Source organism: Ranitomeya variabilis, chromosome 4, assembly GCF_051348905.1.
Source record: "Ranitomeya variabilis isolate aRanVar5 chromosome 4, aRanVar5.hap1, whole genome shotgun sequence".
NCBI lineage: Eukaryota > Metazoa > Chordata > Amphibia > Anura > Dendrobatidae > Ranitomeya > Ranitomeya variabilis.
In genome coordinates, this window is record NC_135235.1 from 688,814,429 (window position 1) to 688,834,127 (window position 19,699).

At 43.4% G+C, this 19,699-nt stretch overlaps 1 protein-coding gene across 1 annotated transcript in view; it reads left to right on the plus strand.

The window, feature by feature from the left end:
• Positions 1 to 19,699, plus strand: part of LOC143767633 (uncharacterized) — a 107,710-nt gene that overhangs the window by 54,366 nt on the left and 33,645 nt on the right. Inside the window, exons 2-6 of the mRNA XM_077256074.1 lie at positions 280 to 468; positions 598 to 777; positions 856 to 979; positions 1,063 to 1,160; positions 3,784 to 3,874. Of these exons, the coding sequence (XP_077112189.1) occupies positions 391 to 468; positions 598 to 777; positions 856 to 979; positions 1,063 to 1,160; positions 3,784 to 3,874 (571 nt within the window). The 5' untranslated portion in view covers positions 280 to 390. The remainder of the gene's footprint in view (positions 1 to 279; positions 469 to 597; positions 778 to 855; positions 980 to 1,062; positions 1,161 to 3,783; positions 3,875 to 19,699) is intronic.

Here is a 19,699-nt window from a genome sequence, read left to right on the forward strand (position 1 = left end):
TGAAGTAGTTATTTATCCTGTCCTGTGTAATGAATATCTCCTGCAGTATTGCTAATGCCGATTCCAGTGTCTGTAAATGAGATGAGAATGAGCATTATGGAAGATGAGTCTATGAGAAACGTATTCAGCTGCCGACTCCGAGGGAGAAACTGCTTGTTGTCTGTGGCCTAAATATATAGGTTTTATTAGTAGATGTAGAGAAGAAAACGAAATAATGTAAAATATTAAATTTCCTCATATTTTTCCCTTATTAACTCCAGTAATTGTATTATTACACAGGATTTTTATGATGTTACATCGGCTCATCTTCTCATTCAAGTCTCTACAATATCGGATCCTCTCAGTGAAGATCTTCTATAGAAGAGAATTTTCCTGATTTACCCATTAAGGATGAATATGGACAGAGACAAGATGGCGGAGAGGATATTACACCTCACCCTAGAGATCCTCTTCCGGCTTACTGGAGAGGTGAGAGATTCTGGTGACGTCACATTACATCATTCTTATCTATGGGAATAACAGATGGACAGAACTGGAGAGGTGAGGACTCTGGAAATGTCTGCAGTGAGATTTATTAATTTGTCTCTCCATAACCAGGATTATACAGTAGTGAAAAAGACCTCTGGTGAGCGCCGTCAGGACCCTGTGTCTGCGGGATGGGGAAGATCCCTGAGCCCAATCATGGGGCCTCCACCTCACCCCCTGATACATGAGGACATCAATGACCAGAAGATCCTAGAACTCACCTACAAGATGATTGAGCTGCTAACTGGAGAGGTGACACTACTGGGAATGCTGGGAAATTATTCAGTAAGAAGGGATCGGGGGGAATGACGGTATCATTGTATGTGTCAGGTTCCTATAAGGTGTCAGGATGTCGCCATCTATTTCTCCATGGAGGAGTGGGAGTATTTAGAAGGACAAAAAGATCAGTACAAGGACATCATGACTGAGGTTCCCCAGCCCGTCACATCACCAGGTAATAGACAGGACTAAATACACACAGTCTATAATTATCTGTATGTAAAGAATGAATTCAGTCCCTGTATGTGTTTCCTCCAGATCTATCCAGTAAGAGGACAACACCGGAGAGATGTCCCTGTCCTCTTCTTCCACAGGACTGTGAAGAAGAATATCCCAATGTTCCTCAGGATCATCAGGTAGATGGAGAGAAGGTGTCATGAGATCTCCCTTAGGCCGGTTTCATAAGTCCGTTTATTTCAGGCATCGGAAAAAAATGATACCGGAGATATCGGTGTCCGTGTGTGTAATACTTGCGGCACACGTGTGACAGGCATGTGCCGCCTCAGTACCACACAGACGGCCGCCGGGGAAGAAGCGCTACTGTAAGCGCTGTTCCCCGGTGGCTGGTGCTGAAGACGGCTCTCATTGTTCTCCCCTGCTCTGCCAGCGATCGAAGAGAATGATGATTTATATTAAAGTCTGAACGATGACAGCAGGTGGGGCTTTTGGGACTCTTATTCCCATCATCCAACTCTTGCTGCCGCTAATAACAATGACAGCAGGAGCAGATGATCGGGGTATTCCTCAGCCGCCACTTGCGATAAAATGAATGAAAAACCGGGTGTGGATTTCCCCCTATATTTTTGAACCAACCAGGCAAAACTCACAGCTGGGGGCTGCAACTCTCATCCATATATATGATTTCTTGCACTCCGTACACACTGGCTATAGAACCTAATGACGATCTACGCGTTTCGACCTGGTGGTCTTAGTCATGATCTCGAGATCATGACTAAGACCACCAGGTCGAAACTAGTAGATCGTCATTAGGTTCTATAGCCAGTGTGTACTGAGTACTGGATACCATATATATGGATGTATTTTTACTATATTCTTATTAAAAGTTATTTTTTACCTTTACCACTCACTGGACACACCTTTCTGTTGGATACTTACTGCATTGTCTAATTCCACCGAAGCCCTAGATCTGTAATAAAAGTAAAACAAAAAAACAACAATATGCCATACCTGTCCATTGTTCTGTCCCAAGCTGTCATCCATGTCTGGGGGCTAAATAGTTTTCAATCTGGATGGTGCCAAGATGCAACCGTCCAGGCTAAAAACCACTGGTGAATGAGCTGCTGCGAGCACAGCCTCAGTGTCTAGCGGTGACATCATCACTGGCATTTTCCCACGGTCCTGAGGTCACCGCAGTTCAGCCGGCCTCGATTATGTAACCGCTGGTAAATGATGCTGCGCTCTCATAAGCTCATTCACCAGTGGTTCTCAGCCTGGACGTTCGCATCTTGGCACTGTCCAGGTTGAAAACTATTTATCCCCCAAACATGGATTAGGGCTAGGACAGAATGACAGACAGGTATGGTATATTGTTGTTTTGTTATTTTATTTTTATTACAGGAGATCGAGGGCTTCTGTGGAATTAGTCACGGTTGTAAGTATGGTTTAATTGAGAATATTAAAGGAGTCTGTGTCATTTTTTTCAATTAAAGGACTTTATTCTGGCTGTGTCTTTATTTACCATGTAACTATAGGATTAGTAATGGAGAGATATCTTATAGACGCCTCTCCATTACTAAGCCATGGGCTTGATGTCACCTGACAATACAAAGATGAAATCAACCCCACAAATATTAACTCCTCTTGGCACAGCTACAGGGCAAGTGGGAAGAGTTGGGCAAAGCGCCAAAATTGGCGCATATATTAGATGCGCCATTTCTGGGCAGCTGCAGGCTGCTGTTTTTAGGCTGGGGGTCAATATCCATGGCCCCTTACCAGCCTTAGAAAGCCATCTCCCAGCTGTGAGCTTTAGCAAGGCTGGTTGTCAAAAATGGGGGGGGACCCCATGCCATTTTATTAAATTATTTATTTAAATAATTAAAAAAATAGCATGGGTACCCCTATATTCTTGATAACCAACCTTGCTGAAGCTAACCGGTCGGGGTTGCAGCCCCCAGCTGTGAGTTTTGCCTGGTTGGTTCAAGAAAGTAGGGGGGAACCCACACCGGATTTTTCATTCATTTATTTAGATTTTCATTTTATTTATTCATTTGAATGGGTCTACGTGTGTAAGTGTCTCCGGTACATATGAAAACTATCACCTCACGTACCGGACACACGGACGTATGAAAGAGGCTTCATGATGTTGTGGTAGTTCACTCACGTGGCAGCACACAGAGTTAGGAAAAATGGGAACACCATCTCTTTAATGTAAGGCAGCATAAACCAAGTTGTGGGGAAAACAAACTCAGCCTTTTTGGCTAAAACAGGAACAAAACAACAAAAGAAAACAAAATGCTGCAGCACAGTCTGTATGTTGCGGGTGGCACCCCGCACTGGAGCAGCACAGGTTCAGTCTGTACTCGACGAGCCACAAAGCCTCTGGAGTCCTCTCTCTAGGCTAGCTGAACCCAGACTGCCTGTAGAGCTCGGCTATTTCTACCCAAGCCTGTAATTTCCCCATCATGTGATTGATCATGACCTCATGCAGGTCCTGGCAGGTCTGCCAGGGGAGATAAAGTGGACCTTCTCCCACCCGCTCTGTGAAGGTCCACATAAAACCAGCCCTGTTTATGCAACTTAACCCTCACAACACGTAGTATGGAGAACAAATGCTCTGGTTCCACTGCTAAGCGCAGTGACACATATCTCCCCTGTATCACCTTGTGCTCAGTGTTGTTTTATCCACCAGTATTATATGTTTTATACTTGTGTAATGAGAATGGTGGAGATGGCAGGATTAGAGCTGATCATAGATGTGACTTTTCCATCTGTCTGTTACCTTTACAATATTTGTTTCAGGGAGAAGATCTGACAAGTATTAATACTACAGAGACATGTGTGAGGGGTGATGAGCGGTGTGAAGAGGAGATTCCTACATATGACTACCCAGGTGAGTAGTAACCACTAAATGCAGAGAACACAGATTAGTCACCGGCTGTGGCTGCTTTATCGGTGGTGTAGTCTGGACATATCACAATCGTGATCACCATTTTGCCTCTAGACCACAACATTCTCCTCCACCCAAAACTGTCCAAGTGACTTTGAAAAATGTTTAGAATTGAGAGTCCTCAGTGGTTGATACCTTTTAATGGCTAACTGAAAAGATGGTAACAAATTGCAAGCTTTCGAGACTACACAGGTCTCTTCATCAGGCATAGACTAATACAAATTCTGAAGAAACACATATTTATGCACAACATAGCACAGAAAAAAAAACCCCACCATGGATAAGACAGGTGGCATGAAGCAGAATAACCATGAGTGATTAACAGTTATGTCCATAAATGTTGAGCCAGTTCTTAGATAAGGAATGTTTTATTGTCCTCTGATTGGGGTCTCTGTTGTGATGACCCCTCATAGTCTGAGGGGCAAGTTCCTTAGTTGATGTAAAAAGACATAAATTCGTGCGACACATTCATTCCACCACTAAGACAGTCAAAGGTCGTCATCAGTTTATATTCCCAGACTCTTCTGTGTCTCTGAGTTTTGAAGTTACCTTTTAACACAAGTAATTTCATGTCCATAATGCTATGATTTGGGAGACAAAAATGTATTGCCACAAGTAGATCCATTATTTTTTCTCTTATTGTGTGGCGGTGAGAATTCATTCTTGTTCTAAGCTTTTGCCCTGTCTCCCCCACATACAGACCCCCAGTTGGACATTTAGTACAAATAATTAGGTACACCACATTAGAAGTGACGCAGCTGTAAGTACTTGGGATCTTGTAGTCCTGATGTGAATTGGGGATCTTTATCTTGTCCGTGGTCATTATAAATGGACAGGTTTTACATTTTTTCTGATTGCAGGGAAAGGTACCTGCAGCTGTTGGAGAGGACAGGGAGTTCTTGACAATGATGCTTCTTAGATTTGGGAGCTGTCTAAAACACAGTAATGGGGGGTCTGGAATAATGGATTGTAAGCGGGCATCTTTTTGTAGTAAAGGTTGTAATTTCCGTGCAGCTCCCCTTAGCACCTCCAGATTTGGATTGTAGGTAACTACTAGAGGTACCCGGTTATTTTCTTCTTTAGCTTTGTAATGTAGCAGGTGATTCCTTGATATTCTAGTGGCTCTTGTAATCTGGTTTTCAATTGTTCTTGGATGGTAGCCCTGATTCAAAAAGGTCTTTCTGAGGCAACCAAGGTGTTCATCCCTATCCATTGGGTTGGAAAATATACGATTGTATCTGATGGCTTGGCTGTGGACAATGGAGTTTTTTATTTGTTTTGGATGAAAACTGTCCCATTTAAGGTATGTTGGACGGTCGATTGGCTTCTGATACAGGGATGTCTCTATTTTATTGTTCTGCAGCTTAATGATGGTGTCCAAAAAGTTAATTTCAGTACAGGAGTAGTTGAGTTTCAAGCTGATGGTGGGGTGAAATTGATTAAACTGTTCATGGAACATCTTTAGCTGTGGCTCAGACTCCGTCCAGATGATTAAAATGTCATCAATGTAGCGGTAGTACGCCAGAGGCCTGATGGGACATGAGGACAAAAAGTCGCTTTCAAGCTTGGCCATGAAAAGATTTGCATACTGTGGGGCCATTTTACTTCCCATTGCTGTGCCAGTGTCCTGTAGATAGATCTTCTTGTCAAATTCAAAGTAATTGTGGGTGAGGATGAATTTTATAAGTTTCACCACAGAATTTGCATCAGTCCCTGTGTTTTCCAGGAAGAATTTGCAGGCATTTAATCCATCCTGGTGTGGGATATTGGAGTACAAAGATTCCACATCCATGGTGGCCAGGATGGTTCCTTCTGGTAGAGGACCTATTGCTGATAGTTTATTCAATAGGTCAGTTGTGTCCTGAATGAAGCTGGGTGTATCCCTTACCAGGGGTTTAAGAATACCCTCTACCCATCCACATACCTGCTCAGTAAGGGTGCCCACACATGAAATAATTGGTCTTCCTGGATTTCCAGATTTGTGGATTTTGGGAAGCATGTAGAATGTCCCTGTTCTTGGACTTTCTGGTATCAGGTCATTGGCTCTTATAGATTTGTCATGCAGACAAGATACCAACTTTGTAGTAGTCCTGTGTAGGATCCAACTCCAATTTTTTGTAGTAGCGTGTGTCCATAAGTTGTCTGTTTGCTTCCTTCATATAGTCTGATGTGTTCATCATCACTATTGCACCTCCCTTGTCAGCAGGTTTGATGATGATTTCTTTGTTGGTTTTCAGAGACTGTATGGCCTTTCTCTCCTGGGCACTGATGTTGAATGCTTGTCTCCTGTTAGCATCTATGATGGTGGATTTTATCACATGTCTGAAGGAGTCTATATATTTATCCAAATGAGGGTTGCGTCCAGGTGGAGGTGTCCAGTCTGACCTCTTCTTTGTTGTTAGGATCCCTTTTCCTTCAATCCAGGTGGGTTCTGAATCTTCTGTGTTCCATATCACTGCAGAGTTCAGTTTTATCCAGGGTCTTAGTAGGACAAAATGAGAGTCCTCTGGAAAGCACAGCCAGCTCCACTTTGTTGGGTTTATAATCTGAGAGATTAATGACACAGTTATTTGTGTCTGGAATGGAGTGGTTGTCCAAGTTGTCAGGTTTAGGCTTTGTTTTGTATCTGTTTGCATAGAGTAGTCCTGAATTGAGGCGCAATCTGTGCAGTTTCTTTTCCTTGTTATGAATCAGAAGGGCCCGCAGTTTGTTGTAGTATTGTTGTAATTTTTGCTCTGTGTCTTCTGTAAGTGTCTTCCTCAGAGTTTCAAATTGCCCTTGGACTTTACTCTTTATGCTGTAGCAGACATGCAAAAGATGATTCCTTAATCTCTCAGAAGTCCTGTGACACAGGTTCTGTGCATAATGGGTATTGTAGGTATGAAGAATTGGGTTTGTAATCCAGAGTCCTTTGGGAATTAGATTCTCCTTTTTGCATTTAGATAGGAAAAAAATGTCGCTGTCCATTTGTGCTCGTTTCTTCAGAAGTGGTTTTAGTTCCATAAAGATGCTGTACATTCTGGTATCCTCCATTTTGATACAGGAAAGATGTATATCTTGGTACCGTGTTAGCCAGTAGATAGAAAAATGTTTAGAATTGAGAGTCCTCAGTGGTTGATACCTTTTAATGGCCAACTGAAAAGATGGTAACAAATTGCAAGCTTTCGAGACTACACAGGTCTCTTCATCAGGCAAAGACTAAAACAAATTCTGAAGAATCACATATTTATGCACAACATAGCACAGAAAAAAAAGGGAAAAACCATGGATAAGACAGGTGGCATGAAGCAGAATTACCATGAGTGATTAACAGTTATGTCCATAAATGTTGAGCCAGTTCTTAGATAAGGATTGTTTTATTGGGGTCTCTGTTGTGATGACCCCTTATAGTCTGAGGGGCAAGTTCCTTAGTTGATGTAAAAAGACATAAATCCGTGCGACAAATTCATTCCACCACTAAGACAGTCAAAGGTCGTCATCAGTTTATATTCCCAGACTCTTCTGTCTCTTTGAGTTTTGAAGTTACCTTTCAACACAAGTGATTTCATGTCCATAATGTTATGATTTGGGAGACAAAAATGTATTGCCACAGGTAGATCCATTCTTTTTTCTCTTATTGTATGGCGGTGAGAATTCATTCTTGTTCTAAGCTTTTGCCCTGTCTCCCCCACATACAGACCCCCAGTTGGACATTTAGTACAAATAATTAGGTACACCACATTAGATGTGATGCAGCTGAAAGTACCTGGGATCTTGTAGTCCTGATGTGAATTGGGGATCTTTATCTTGTCCGTGGTCATTATAAATGGACAGGTTTTACATTTTTTCTGATTGCAAGGAAAGGTACCTGCAGCTGTTGGAGAGGACAGGGAGCTCTTGACAATGATGCTTCTTAGATTTGGGGGCTGTCTAAAACACAATAAGGCCGGTTTCACACGTTAGTGATTCCGGTACGTGAGGTGTCAGTTTTCTCACGTACCGGAGACACTGACTCACGTAGACACATTAAAATCAATGTGTCTCTGCACATGTCAGCGTGTTTTCGCGGACCGTGTGTCTGTGTGCAAAACACGGAGACATGTCAGTGTTCGTGGGAGCGCACGGATTACACGGACCCATTAAAGTCAATGGGTCCGTGTAAAACATGTACCGCACACGGATGCTGTCCGTGTGCAGTCCGTGTGCCGTGCAGGAGACAGCGCTACAGTAAGCGCTGTCACCCCAACGTGGTGCTGAAGCCGCCATTCATATCTTCTCTCCAGCAGCGTTCGCTGGAGAGAAGATATGAAAAATCCTTTTTTTTTTTTTTTCGTGTTTAAAATAAAGATCCCTGTCCCCACCCCCTCCCACCCCCTGTGCGCCCACCCGCTGTTAATAAAATACTCACCTGACTCCCTCGCTGCTTCCTCTCAGCGCCAGCTTCTCCTGTATGAGCGGTCACATGGTGCCGCCTATTACAGTCATGAATATGCAGCTCCACCTCCCATAGGGGTGGAGCCGCATATTCATGACTGTAATGGGCGGCACCACGTGACCGCTCATACAGGAGAAGGTGCGGCACGGAGAGGACACTTCCAGGGAGCCGGGTGAGTATTTTATTAACAGCGGGCGGGCGCACAGGGGGTGGGGACAGCGATCTTTATTTTAAACACGAAAAAAAAAAAAGGATTTTTCATATCTTCTCTCCAGCGAACGCTGCTGGAGAGAAGATATGAATGGCGGCTTCAGCACCACGTTGGGGGGACAGTGCTTGTCTCTAGCGCTGTCTCCTGCACGCTCCGTGTGGTACCCAGTCGGCACACGGCTGCCTCACGTGTGCTGCACGTGTGCCACACGGATGGCCTACGTGAGCTCACGGACACACGGACACGGATAACTCCGGTACCGGAATTATCTGGACGTGTGGGACAGGCCTAATGGGGGGTCTGGAAAAATGGATTGTAATCGGGCATCTTTTTGTAGTAAAGGTTGTAATTTCCGTGCAGCTCCCCTTAGCACCTCCAGATTTGGATTGTAGGTAACTACTAGAGGTACCCGGTTATTTTCTTCTTTAGCTTTGTAATGTAGCAGGTGATTCCTTGATATTCTGGTGGCTCATGTAATCTGGTTTTCAATTGTTCTTGGATGGTAGCCCTGATTCAAAAAGGTCTTTCTGAGGCACGGAAATTACAACCTTTACTACAAAAAGATGCCCGATTACAATCCATTTTTCCAGACCCCCCATTACTGTGTTTTAGACAGCCCCCAAATCTAAGAAGCATCATTGTCAAGAGCTCCCTGTCCTCTCCAACAGCTGCAGGTACCTTTCCTTGCAATCAGAAAAAATGTAAAACCTGTCCATTTATAATGACCATGGACAAGATAAAGATCCCCAATTCAAATCAGGACTACAAGATCCCAAGTACTTACAGCTGCGTCACTTCTAATGTGGTGTACCTAATCATTTGTACTAAATGTCCAACTGGGGGTCTGTATGTGGGGGAGACAAGGCAAAAGCTTAGAACAAGAATGAATTCTCACCGCCATACAATAAGAGAAAAAAGAATGGATCTACTTGTGGCAATACATTTTTGTCTCCCAAATCATAGCATTATGGACATGAAATTACTTGTGTTGAAAGGTAACTTCAAAACTCAAAGAGACAGAAGAGTCTGGGAATATAAACTGATGACGACCTTTGACTGTCTTAGTGGTAGAATGAATGTGTCGCACGGATTTATGTCTTTTTACATCAACTAAGGAACTTGCCCCTCAGACTATGAGGGGTCATCACAACAGAGACCCCAATCAGAGGACAATAAAACATTCCTTATCTAAGTACTGGCCCAATATTTATGGACATAACTGTTTATCACTCATGGTAATTCTGCTTCATGCCACCTGTCTTATCCATGGTGTTTTTTTTTTTTCTGTGCTATGTTGTGCATAAATATGTGATTCTTCAGAATTTGTATTAGTCTATGCCTGATGAAGAGACCGGAGTAGTCTCGAAAGCTTGCAATTTGTTACCATCTTTTCAGTTAGCCATTAAAAGGCATCAACCACTGAGGACTCTCAATTCTAAACATTTTTCTATCTACTGGCTAACACGCTACCAAGATATATATCTTTCCTGTATCAAGTGACTTTGGGCATTGAATGCCCTTTTCTATAGAACTTACAACCTGTAGGATCCAACTATCGTAACCTGCCCAGATCTGTAAATTACAAAGCCAAATGACAGCGTATGTAGAATGTGCTGACAAGTTAGAAAAATATTATGGTGAGCCTTTTAGAGAAAACGGAAGGTAATGATGTTGTTGGCTTCCAAAATTTCTGATATGGGAAGAAGGAAAAAATCAGGGATTTGAAAAGCGCTGCCAAGTGCTGAGCCATAAAGTTGGGTATCAAAACAAATGAATGTTTAAAAAAAATCCCAAACTTTTCATTTTAATATTATACTCATTTCCGATGTGAACCAGCTCCTTCCTCAGGCATATACAAATGATACATTGTGGATATTTTATATCCTCCAGAACGGCGTCACTGATCCAATTGCTTAATTCATTAATTAAACTGCACCTATGGTGCAGTTTCTTGTATAGAAACCTTTCTTCGTATACAAAACAATACAAATAGATGTAAAATGCATATTGGATGCACAATAAAATACGTATAAAGAAAATTATATGTACATGGAAAATCCTCCGGTTTAAGTGTGGATATGGCAGACAATATGATCAGTGATAACAAAAATTCCCCATTAAATGTCACCTGCTTAACCCAGCAGGAATTACGGCGGCGTCTAAAAATCACTAAAGTTGTCAAATCCCCGGGCCCGGATGGGATACACCCCCGAGTACTGCAGGAACTAAGTACAGTCATTGATAGACCATTATTTTTAATCTTTATAAAGACTCCATAATAACAGGGTCTGTACCACAGGACTGGCGTATAGCAAATGTGGTGCCAATATTCAAAAAAGGGGCAGAAACTGAACTTGGTAATTATAGGCCAGTAAGCTTAACCTCTACTGTGGGTAAAATCCTGGAGGGTTTTCTAAGGGATGCTATACTGGAGTATCTGAAGAGGAATAACCACATGACCCAGTATCAGCACGGGTTTACTAGGGACCGTTCATGTCAGACTAATCTGATCAGCTTCTATGAAGAGGTAAGTTCCGGACTGGACTAAGGGAACACAGTGGATGTAGTGTATATGGACTTTTCAAAAGCTTTTGATACGGTGCCACACAAAAGGTTGATACATAAAATGAGAATAATGGGGATAGGGGAAAATATGTGTAAGTGGGTTGAGAGCTGGCTCAGGGATAGGAAACAAAGGGTGGTTATTAATGGAGCACACTCGGACTGGATCGCGGTTAGTAGTGGGGTACCACAGGGGTCAGTATTGGGCCCTCTTCTTTTTAACATATTTATTAATGACCTTGTAGGGGGCATACAGAGTTGAATTTCAATATTTGCAGATGACACTAAACTCTGCAGGGTAATCAATACAGGGGAGGACAATTTTATACTACAGGAGGAATTATGTAAACTAGAAGCTTGGGCTGATAAATGGCAAATGAGCTTTAATGGGGATAAATGTAAGGTCATGCACTTGGGCAGAAGAAATAAGATATATAAATATGTGCTTAATTGTAAAACACTGGGCAAAACCGTCAATGAAAAAGACCTGGGTGTATGGGTGGATGACAAACTCACATTTAGTGGCCAGTGTCAGGCAGCTGCTACAAAGGCAAATAAAATAATGGTATGTATTAAAAGAGGCATAGATGCTCATGAGGAGAACATAATTTTACCTCTATACAAGTCACTAGTTCGACCACACTTAGAATACTGTGTATATTTCTGCTCTTCGGTGTATAAGAAAGACATAGCTGAACTGGAGCGGGTGCAGAGAAGAGCGACCAAGTTTATTAGAGGACTGGGGGTCTGCAATACCGAGACAGGTTATTACAATTGGGGCTATTTAGTTTGGAAAAATGAAGGCTAAGGGGTGATCTTATGTTAATGCATAAATATATGAGGGGACAGTACAAAGACCTTTCTGATGATCTTTTTAATCATAGACCTGAGACGGGGACAAGGGGGCATCCTGTACGTCTGGAGGGAAGAAGGTTTAAGCATAATAACAGACGCGGATTCTTTACTGTAAGAGCAGTGAGACTATGGAACTCTCTGCCGTATGATGTTGTAATGAGTGATTCATTACTAAAATTTAAGAGGGGACTGGATGCCTTTCTGGAAAAGTATAATGTTACAGGTTATATATAAATAAAGCAGGAATGGATGGCTCTTAAACTCGATTGAAATAAAGTTTGATTGTACTCACTTGTTGTTTATATTGGTGGCACAGAGTGTGTAGATCAATCAAAGGTTTCAGCTGATTGGTGAAACTGCTGAGATTATACTGATTAAATGTGTTTATGGTTCACTTTAATTATTAATTGATATATTAAGTATACCGTATATGTGAGATCATAAGGTGCACTTAAGGTTATTAATGTAGGAGTGCACTTACTTGTAATATTGTTGGTGGTATAGCGTGCACTGTAGGACCCGTGGGGTGATAAGTCGGCAGTCTGATGTTGCTGTGCCAGGGTTCGGCGCTTAGGACCACTGCCGTTTAGGAGGAATGTTACCACATTAAGCGGTGTTGTGAAGAGCCTCTGTGTAATAATTATAGGGGATAACTCAGGAGACTCTTTGCGTGGAACAAGACAACTACAGGACACAGTTTTATAAGTGGTAAAGTCAAATTTATCACACAGTGATTCAAACAGGTGCAGAGAGAAACTCAAGTCCACAACACTTGGAGTAAATATTAAACGCAGCTTAGCAGTCTATAGGAAACTGCAGAGGAAAATGCAATCACGCAAAAAGTCTATGAAGCACAATTATTCTTGAGGATACTTGACACGAATAAGTCCTTGTTTTAGTCGAAACACAGATAGATATGCTTATAAGGCAGTTCAAATAATATCTTAGCTCAACCAGTGAGACATGGGTAATAGTCTCAGGTTTTTGCAGAGCAGCAACAGCTTACATGTCCAGCAAATGCAGATGGAAGTAAACACGAGCAGCAGATGAAGGAGGATTACTGGAAACTGGTATATGCAGCAGGAACTCAGAGCAGAGTAGCAGGATCATCACACAGGTTCACAGGAGCAGGTATATAGCCAGGGAGTCATCAGAGTCAGGAGCAGGATGCAAGGCAGAATACTCTAGCACAGACTGAAGGCTGAGGGGAGTTTTATAGCAGGAAGACACAGTGCACATGAGACCAAAGATCTTGGAAAAGGGCAATAATGCACAAAAGGTAATAAAAAATGTTCAGAGTCCTGACACTCTGTTGTGCACAGATGGATGCCAGCAGCCTGCGTGCTCCGGCCGCGAGCAACGCTAGGATACGGCGTGCTAGGTGGGCGGAGCTTAATGTGACGTCACAAAATAGCAAGGACGGGAGCTTGGTTAGGACAATAACCAACTCGTTTCGAGAGGTGTCTCCTCTCTTCGTCAGGGCTGGTGTTGTGAATTCTATTTTTGGGCTCCCTCTAGTGGTCACAAGCGGTACTGTGTAGTGTTGTCTTTCTGCAGGTTGGCTGCATCAGCTGGTTCGTTATCCTTGGTTGGTTTCCTATTTAGCTCACCTGGAGACTCAGTTCCTTGCCTGCTATCAATGTATTCAGTGCTCTTCAGATTCCTTGTGTCTACCTTGCTCCCAGTCTCTCCAAGACAAGCTAAGTTTTTGTTTGATCATTTTTTGATTATCAGTGTTCATTATGTTTTTTGTCCAGCTCGCTAAAATGTGATTTCCTCGCTTGCTGGTTGCTCTAGGGGACTGAGTTTCTCCCCCCACACCGTTAGTTGGTGTGGGGGTTCTTGAAATCTCAGAGTGGATATTTTGTAAGGGTTTTTTACTGACCGCATAGATTCTCTTTTCTATTTTCTGCTATCTAGTATTAGTGGGCCTCATTTGCTGAATCTGCTTTCACCCCTGTGTATGTGCCTTCCTCTTACCTCACCGTTATTATCTGTTGGGGGCTTCTATATCTTTGGGGATTATTTCTCTGGAGGCAAGAGAGATCTTTCTTCTCTAGGTTCAGATTTGCGGTCAGTCCAGTTTGCCACCTCCCTAGAGCTTGTCCTAGGTTTGTTACTTAGCTGGAGTAATTTGTGATCCTCAACCACTAAGGATCATAACAGTATAGCAGGCCTAAAAGTGTTTAATGCATCGCAGAAGTGGGATAAAATGATGACCTGAGTACATTTTTTTTTTTTTTCCCGCTTTTCCTTTGCTGCAGTCTGTTTAGCTTCTTTCATCCCCTTGAACTCTGGGTGGTTTTGAGCTCAGCTGCAGACATGAATGTTCAGACTCTGACTTCTAGTGTGGATCATCTTACTGCACGGGTGCAAAGTATTCAGGATTTTGTTATTCATAGCCATATGTCAGAACCAAAGATACCCATTCCTGAGTTGTTTTCTGGAGATAGATCTAGGTTTCTAAATTTTAAGAATAATTGTAAGTTATTTCTATCTCTGAGACCTCGTTCCTCTGGTGATTCCGCTCAGCAAGTTAAAATTGTTATCTCCTTGTTGCGTGGCGACCCTCAAGATTGGGCTTTCTCTCTGGCGCCAAGAGATCCTGCATTGCTTAATGTAGATGCCTTTTTTCTGGCTCTTGGACTGCTTTATGAGGAGCCTAATCTTGAGAATCAGGCAGAAAAAGCGTTGCTGGCTATCTCTCAGGGTCAGGATGAAGCAGAGATGTATTGTCAAAAATTTCGGAAATGGTCGGTGCTTACTCGATGGAATGAGTGTGCCCTGGCTGCAAATTTCAGAGAAGGTCTTTCTGAGGCCGTTAAGAATGTTATGTTGGGGTTTCCCACCCCTGCAAGTCTGAGTGATTCTATGGCTTTAGCCATTCAGGTTGATCGGCGTTTGCGGGAGCTCAAATCTGCTCATCCTTTGGCGGTATTTTCCGAACAGAGACCTGAGTCTATGCAATGTGACCGAACTCTGACCAGAATTGAGCGTCAAAGTCATAGACGTCAAAATGGGTTGTGCTTTTACTGTGGTGATTTTACTCATGTTATCTCAGCATGCTCTAAACGCTAAAAAAAAATCGCTAAACCTGTCACCATTGGTACTATACAGCCTAAATTTATTTTGTCTGTTACTTTGATTTGTTCTTTGTTGTCCTACCCGGTTATGGCTTTTGTGGATTCGGGTGCGGCCCTGAATCTGATGGATTTGTCGTTTGCCAGGCGCTGTGGTTTTGTCCTGGAGCCTTTGGAATTTCCTATTCCTCTGAGGGGAATTGATGCTACGCCATTGGCTGAGAATAAGCCTCAGTATTGGACGCAAATGACCATGTGCATGACTCCCGTACATCAGGAGGTGATTCGCTTTCTTGTTCTTCATAATTTGCATGATGTTGTCGTTTTGGGTCTGCCATGGCTGCAGGCTCATAATCCAGTTTTAGATAGGAAAGCTATGTCTGTGTCAAGTTGGGGTTGTCAGGGAATTCATGGCGATACTCCGTTGGTGTCTATTGCTTCTTCCACTCCTTCTGAGGTCCCTGAGTTTTTGTCTGACTACCAGGATGTATTTGATGAGCCCAGGTCCAGTGCCCTGCCCCCTCATAGGGATTGTGACTGTGCTATAAATTTAATTCCTGGTAGTAAATTTCCTAAGGGACGACTTTTTAATTTGTCTATACCAGAGCATGCCGCGATGCGGAGTTATATAAAGGAGTCTTTGGAGAAGGGACATATTCGCCCATCCTCTTCCCCTCTTGGTGCAGGATTTTTTTTTGTGGCCAAGAAGGACGGTTCTTTGAGACCTTGTATAGATTATCGTCTTCTGAATAAAATCACAGTCAAATTTTAGTATCCTTTGCCACTATTGTCTGATTTGTTTGCTCGGATTAAGGGTGCCAGTTGGTTCACCAAGATAGATCTCCGTGGTGCGTATAACCTTCTGCGCATTAAGCAGGGAGATGAATGGAAAACAGCATTTAATACGCCCGAAGGCCATTTTGAGTACTTGGTGATGCCTTTTGGACTCTCTAATGCTCCTTCTGTGTTTCAGTCCTTCATGCATGACATCTTCCGAGAATATCTGGATAAATTTATGATTGTTTATCTGGATGACATTTTGGTCTTTTCTGATGATTGGGAGTCCCATGTGAAGCAGGTCAGGATGGTGTTTCATGTCCTGCGTGCTAATGCTGTATTTGTGAAGGGCTCAAAATGCCTCTTCGGAGTACAGAAGGTCTCCTTTTTGGGTTTTATTTTTTCTCCTTCTACTGTGGAGATGGACCCAGTCAAGGTCCAGGCTATTCATGACTGGACTCAGCCCACGTCTGTTAAGAGTCTTCAGAAGTTCTTGGGTTTCGCTAATTTTTACCGTCGTTTCATCGCTAATTTTTCTAGCGTGGTTAAACCTTTGACGGATTTGACCAAGAAGGGTTCTGATGTGACTAATTGGTCTCCTGCGGCCGTGGAGCCTTTCGGGAGCTGAAGCACCGGTTTTCTTCAGCTCCAGTCTTATGTCAGCCAGATGTCTCTCTCCCCTTCCAGGTCGAGGTTGATGCTTCTGAGATTGGAGCAGGGGCTGTTTTGTCGCAGAGAAGCTCTGATGGCTCTGTGATGAAGCCATGTGCTTTCTTTTCAAGAAAGTTTTCGCCTGCCGAGCGGAATTATGATGTTGGTAATCGGGAGTTGTTGGCTATGAAGTGGGCATTTGAGGAGTGGCGACATTGGCTCGAAGGAGCTAAACATCGTGTGGTGGTCTTGACTGATCACAAAAATCTGATTTACCTTGAATCTGCCAAGCGCCTGAATCCTAGACAGGCTCGTTGGTCGTTGTTTTTCTCCCGTTTCAACTTCGTGGTCTCATACCTGCCTGGTTCGAAGAACGTGAAAGCTGATGCACTTTCTAGGAGTTTTGTGCCTGACTCTCCGGGAGTTTCTGAGCCGGCTGGTATTCTCAGAGAGGGAGTGATTTTGTCTGCCATTTCCCCAGATTTGCGACAACTGCTGCAGAAATTTCAGGCGGATAGACCTGACCGTTGTCCACCAGAGAGACTGTTTGTCCCGGATAGATGGACCAGCAAAGTTATTTCCGAGGTTCATTCTTCGGTGTTGGCGGGTCATCCTGGGATTTTTGGTACCAGAGATTTGGTGGCTAGGTCCTTCTGGTGGCCTTCCTTGTCGCGGGATGTTTTGTTTCTGCTGATCAGGATGATTGGGTGACTTTTTTGCCATTGGCCGAGTTTGCCCTTAATAATCGGGCTAGTTCTGCTACTTTGGTTTCGCCTTTTTTCTGCAATTCTGGTTTCCATCCTCGTTTTTCCTCGGGTCAGGTTGAGCCTTCTGACTGTCCTGGGGTGGATTCTGTGGTGGATAGGTTGCAGCAGATTTGGAACCATGTGGTGGACAATTTGAGGTTGTCACAGGAGAAGGCTCAGCGCTTTGCCAACCGCCGCCGCGTTGTGGGTCCCCGACTTCGTGTTGGGGATTTGGTGTGGCTGTCTTCTCGGTATGTTCCTATGAAGGTCTCCTCTCCTAAATTCAAGCCTCGCTTCATCGGTCCTTATAAGATCTTGGAAATCCTTAACCCGGTGTCTTTTCGTTTGGATCTCCCAGCATCGTTTGCCATTCATAATGTGTTCCATAGGTCTTTGTTGTGGAGGTATGTGGTGCCTGTGGTTCCTTCTGTTGAGCCTCCTGCTCCGGTGCTGGTCTAGGGCGAATTGGAGTACGTGGTGGAGAAGATTTTGGATTCTCGTATCTCTAGACGGAGGCTTCAGTATTTGGTTAAGTGGAAGGGCTATGGTCAGGAGGATAATTCCTGGGTTGTCGCCTCTGATGTTCATGCGGCCGATTTGGTTCGTACCTTCCACGCGGCTCATCCTGATCGCCCTGGGGGTCCCCTCCTCAAGGGGGGGTACTGTTGTGAATTCTATTTTTGGGCTCCCTCTAGTGGTCACAAGTGGTACTGTGTAGTGTTGTCTTTCTGCAGGTTGGCTGCATCAGCTGGTTCGTTATCCTTGGTTGGTTTCCTATTTAGCTCACCTGGAGACTCAGTTCCTTGCCTGCTATCAATGTATTCAGATGCTCTTCAGATTCCTTGTGTCTACCTTGCTCCCAGTCTCTCCAAGACAAGCTAAGTTTTTGTTTGATAATTTTTTGATTATCAGTGTTCATTATGTTTTTTGTCCAGCTCGCTAAAATGTGATTTCCTCGCTTGCTGGTTGCTCTAGGGGACTGAGTTTCTCCCCCCACACCGTTAGTTGGTGTGGGGGTTCTTGAAATCTGAGTGGATATTTTGTAAGGGTTTTTTACTGACCGCATAGATTCTCTTTTCTATTTTCTGCTATCTAGTATTAGTGGGCCTCATTTGCTGAATCTGCTTTCACCCCTGTGTATGTGCCTTCCTCTTACCTCACCGTTATTATCTGTTGGGGGCTTCTATATCTTTGGGGATTATTTCTCTGGAGGCAAGAGAGGTCTTTCTTTCTCTCTAGGGGTAGTTAGTTCCTCAGGCTGGCTCGAGACATCTAGGATTTTTAGGCACGTTCACCGGCTACTTCTAGTGTGTTTGGATAGGTTCAGATTTGCGGTCAGTCCAGTTTGCCACCTCTCTAGAGCTTGTCCTAGGTTTGTTACTTAGCTGGAGTAATTTGTGATCCTCAACCCCTAAGGATCATAAGAGGCTGGTTATTGTCCTAACCGAGCTCCCGTCCTTGTCAGCCCTGATGAAGAGAGGAGACACCTCTCGAAACGCGTTGGTTATTGTCCTAACCGAGCTCCCGTCCTTGCTATTTTGTGATGTCACACTAGTGAGTGTCACAACAAGTGAATACAAGTAAACTTTATTTCAATCGAGTTTAAGAGCCATCCATTCCTGCTTTATTTTGACTACAGTTCAGTTTAGCGCGGTGATTATACACAAATTACTAGTATATCAGGCGACTGTTTAACAGGTATATACACAGAACCTGTTCCAATCACCAGCAGCTTCTGCACCCGTTTTCCCTACCCTACGGTGGCAAGCGCCAGTGCAATAGTCTAGTTTATCCAGGTTATATATACTAGATACAAGATTTAAATGTATAGGTGGGCGCAAGTGCAGCTTGAAAGGTATTATGCGTATTAGCTGCAAACAGGGCAACACCACAACGTTGTCAAAAATTAAACATACAGATACTCATACAGTTCGTGCCTATACATACCATTTGTACCAATAATAAAAGAACATATTTATTAAATGTATATTAAAAGATTAAATAATCAAATTTCATACAAAGTCATTCATATGAATAGTACCTAAAATCTGAAGTCCGATTAGTTCACATAAATTTCTTGATCCAACTGTTCATGCACATCTATTTCTAGTTTTATGCAATTGCACGCTAAACTGCAGATGGCAGGCAATGCTGTATTTGCCTCTTTAAAGGCGATGTTGGAGTCCACAGCATGGGCTTTTTTTCTGGAGTCCCCCTTTGTAAAAATGATGGTAGTAGTAGTAGCAGCTCAGGAAGCAAATATCTTCAGGAGCGCTGTCCCGGCCGGTGACAAATGCTCCCTCAGCCTCCTTCCTGGCGGTGCACGAGCTTGGGGAGCTCGTGATCAAGGTCTACGATGTAGCGTTCAGCCGACAGGACCTTGTGTGATGTCAGTTGTCTCGTGACCAGCAGGGGTATGAAGTGCTGTTAGGACCAATTCCTACGCGTTTCGGAGATCATGGTCTCCTTCGT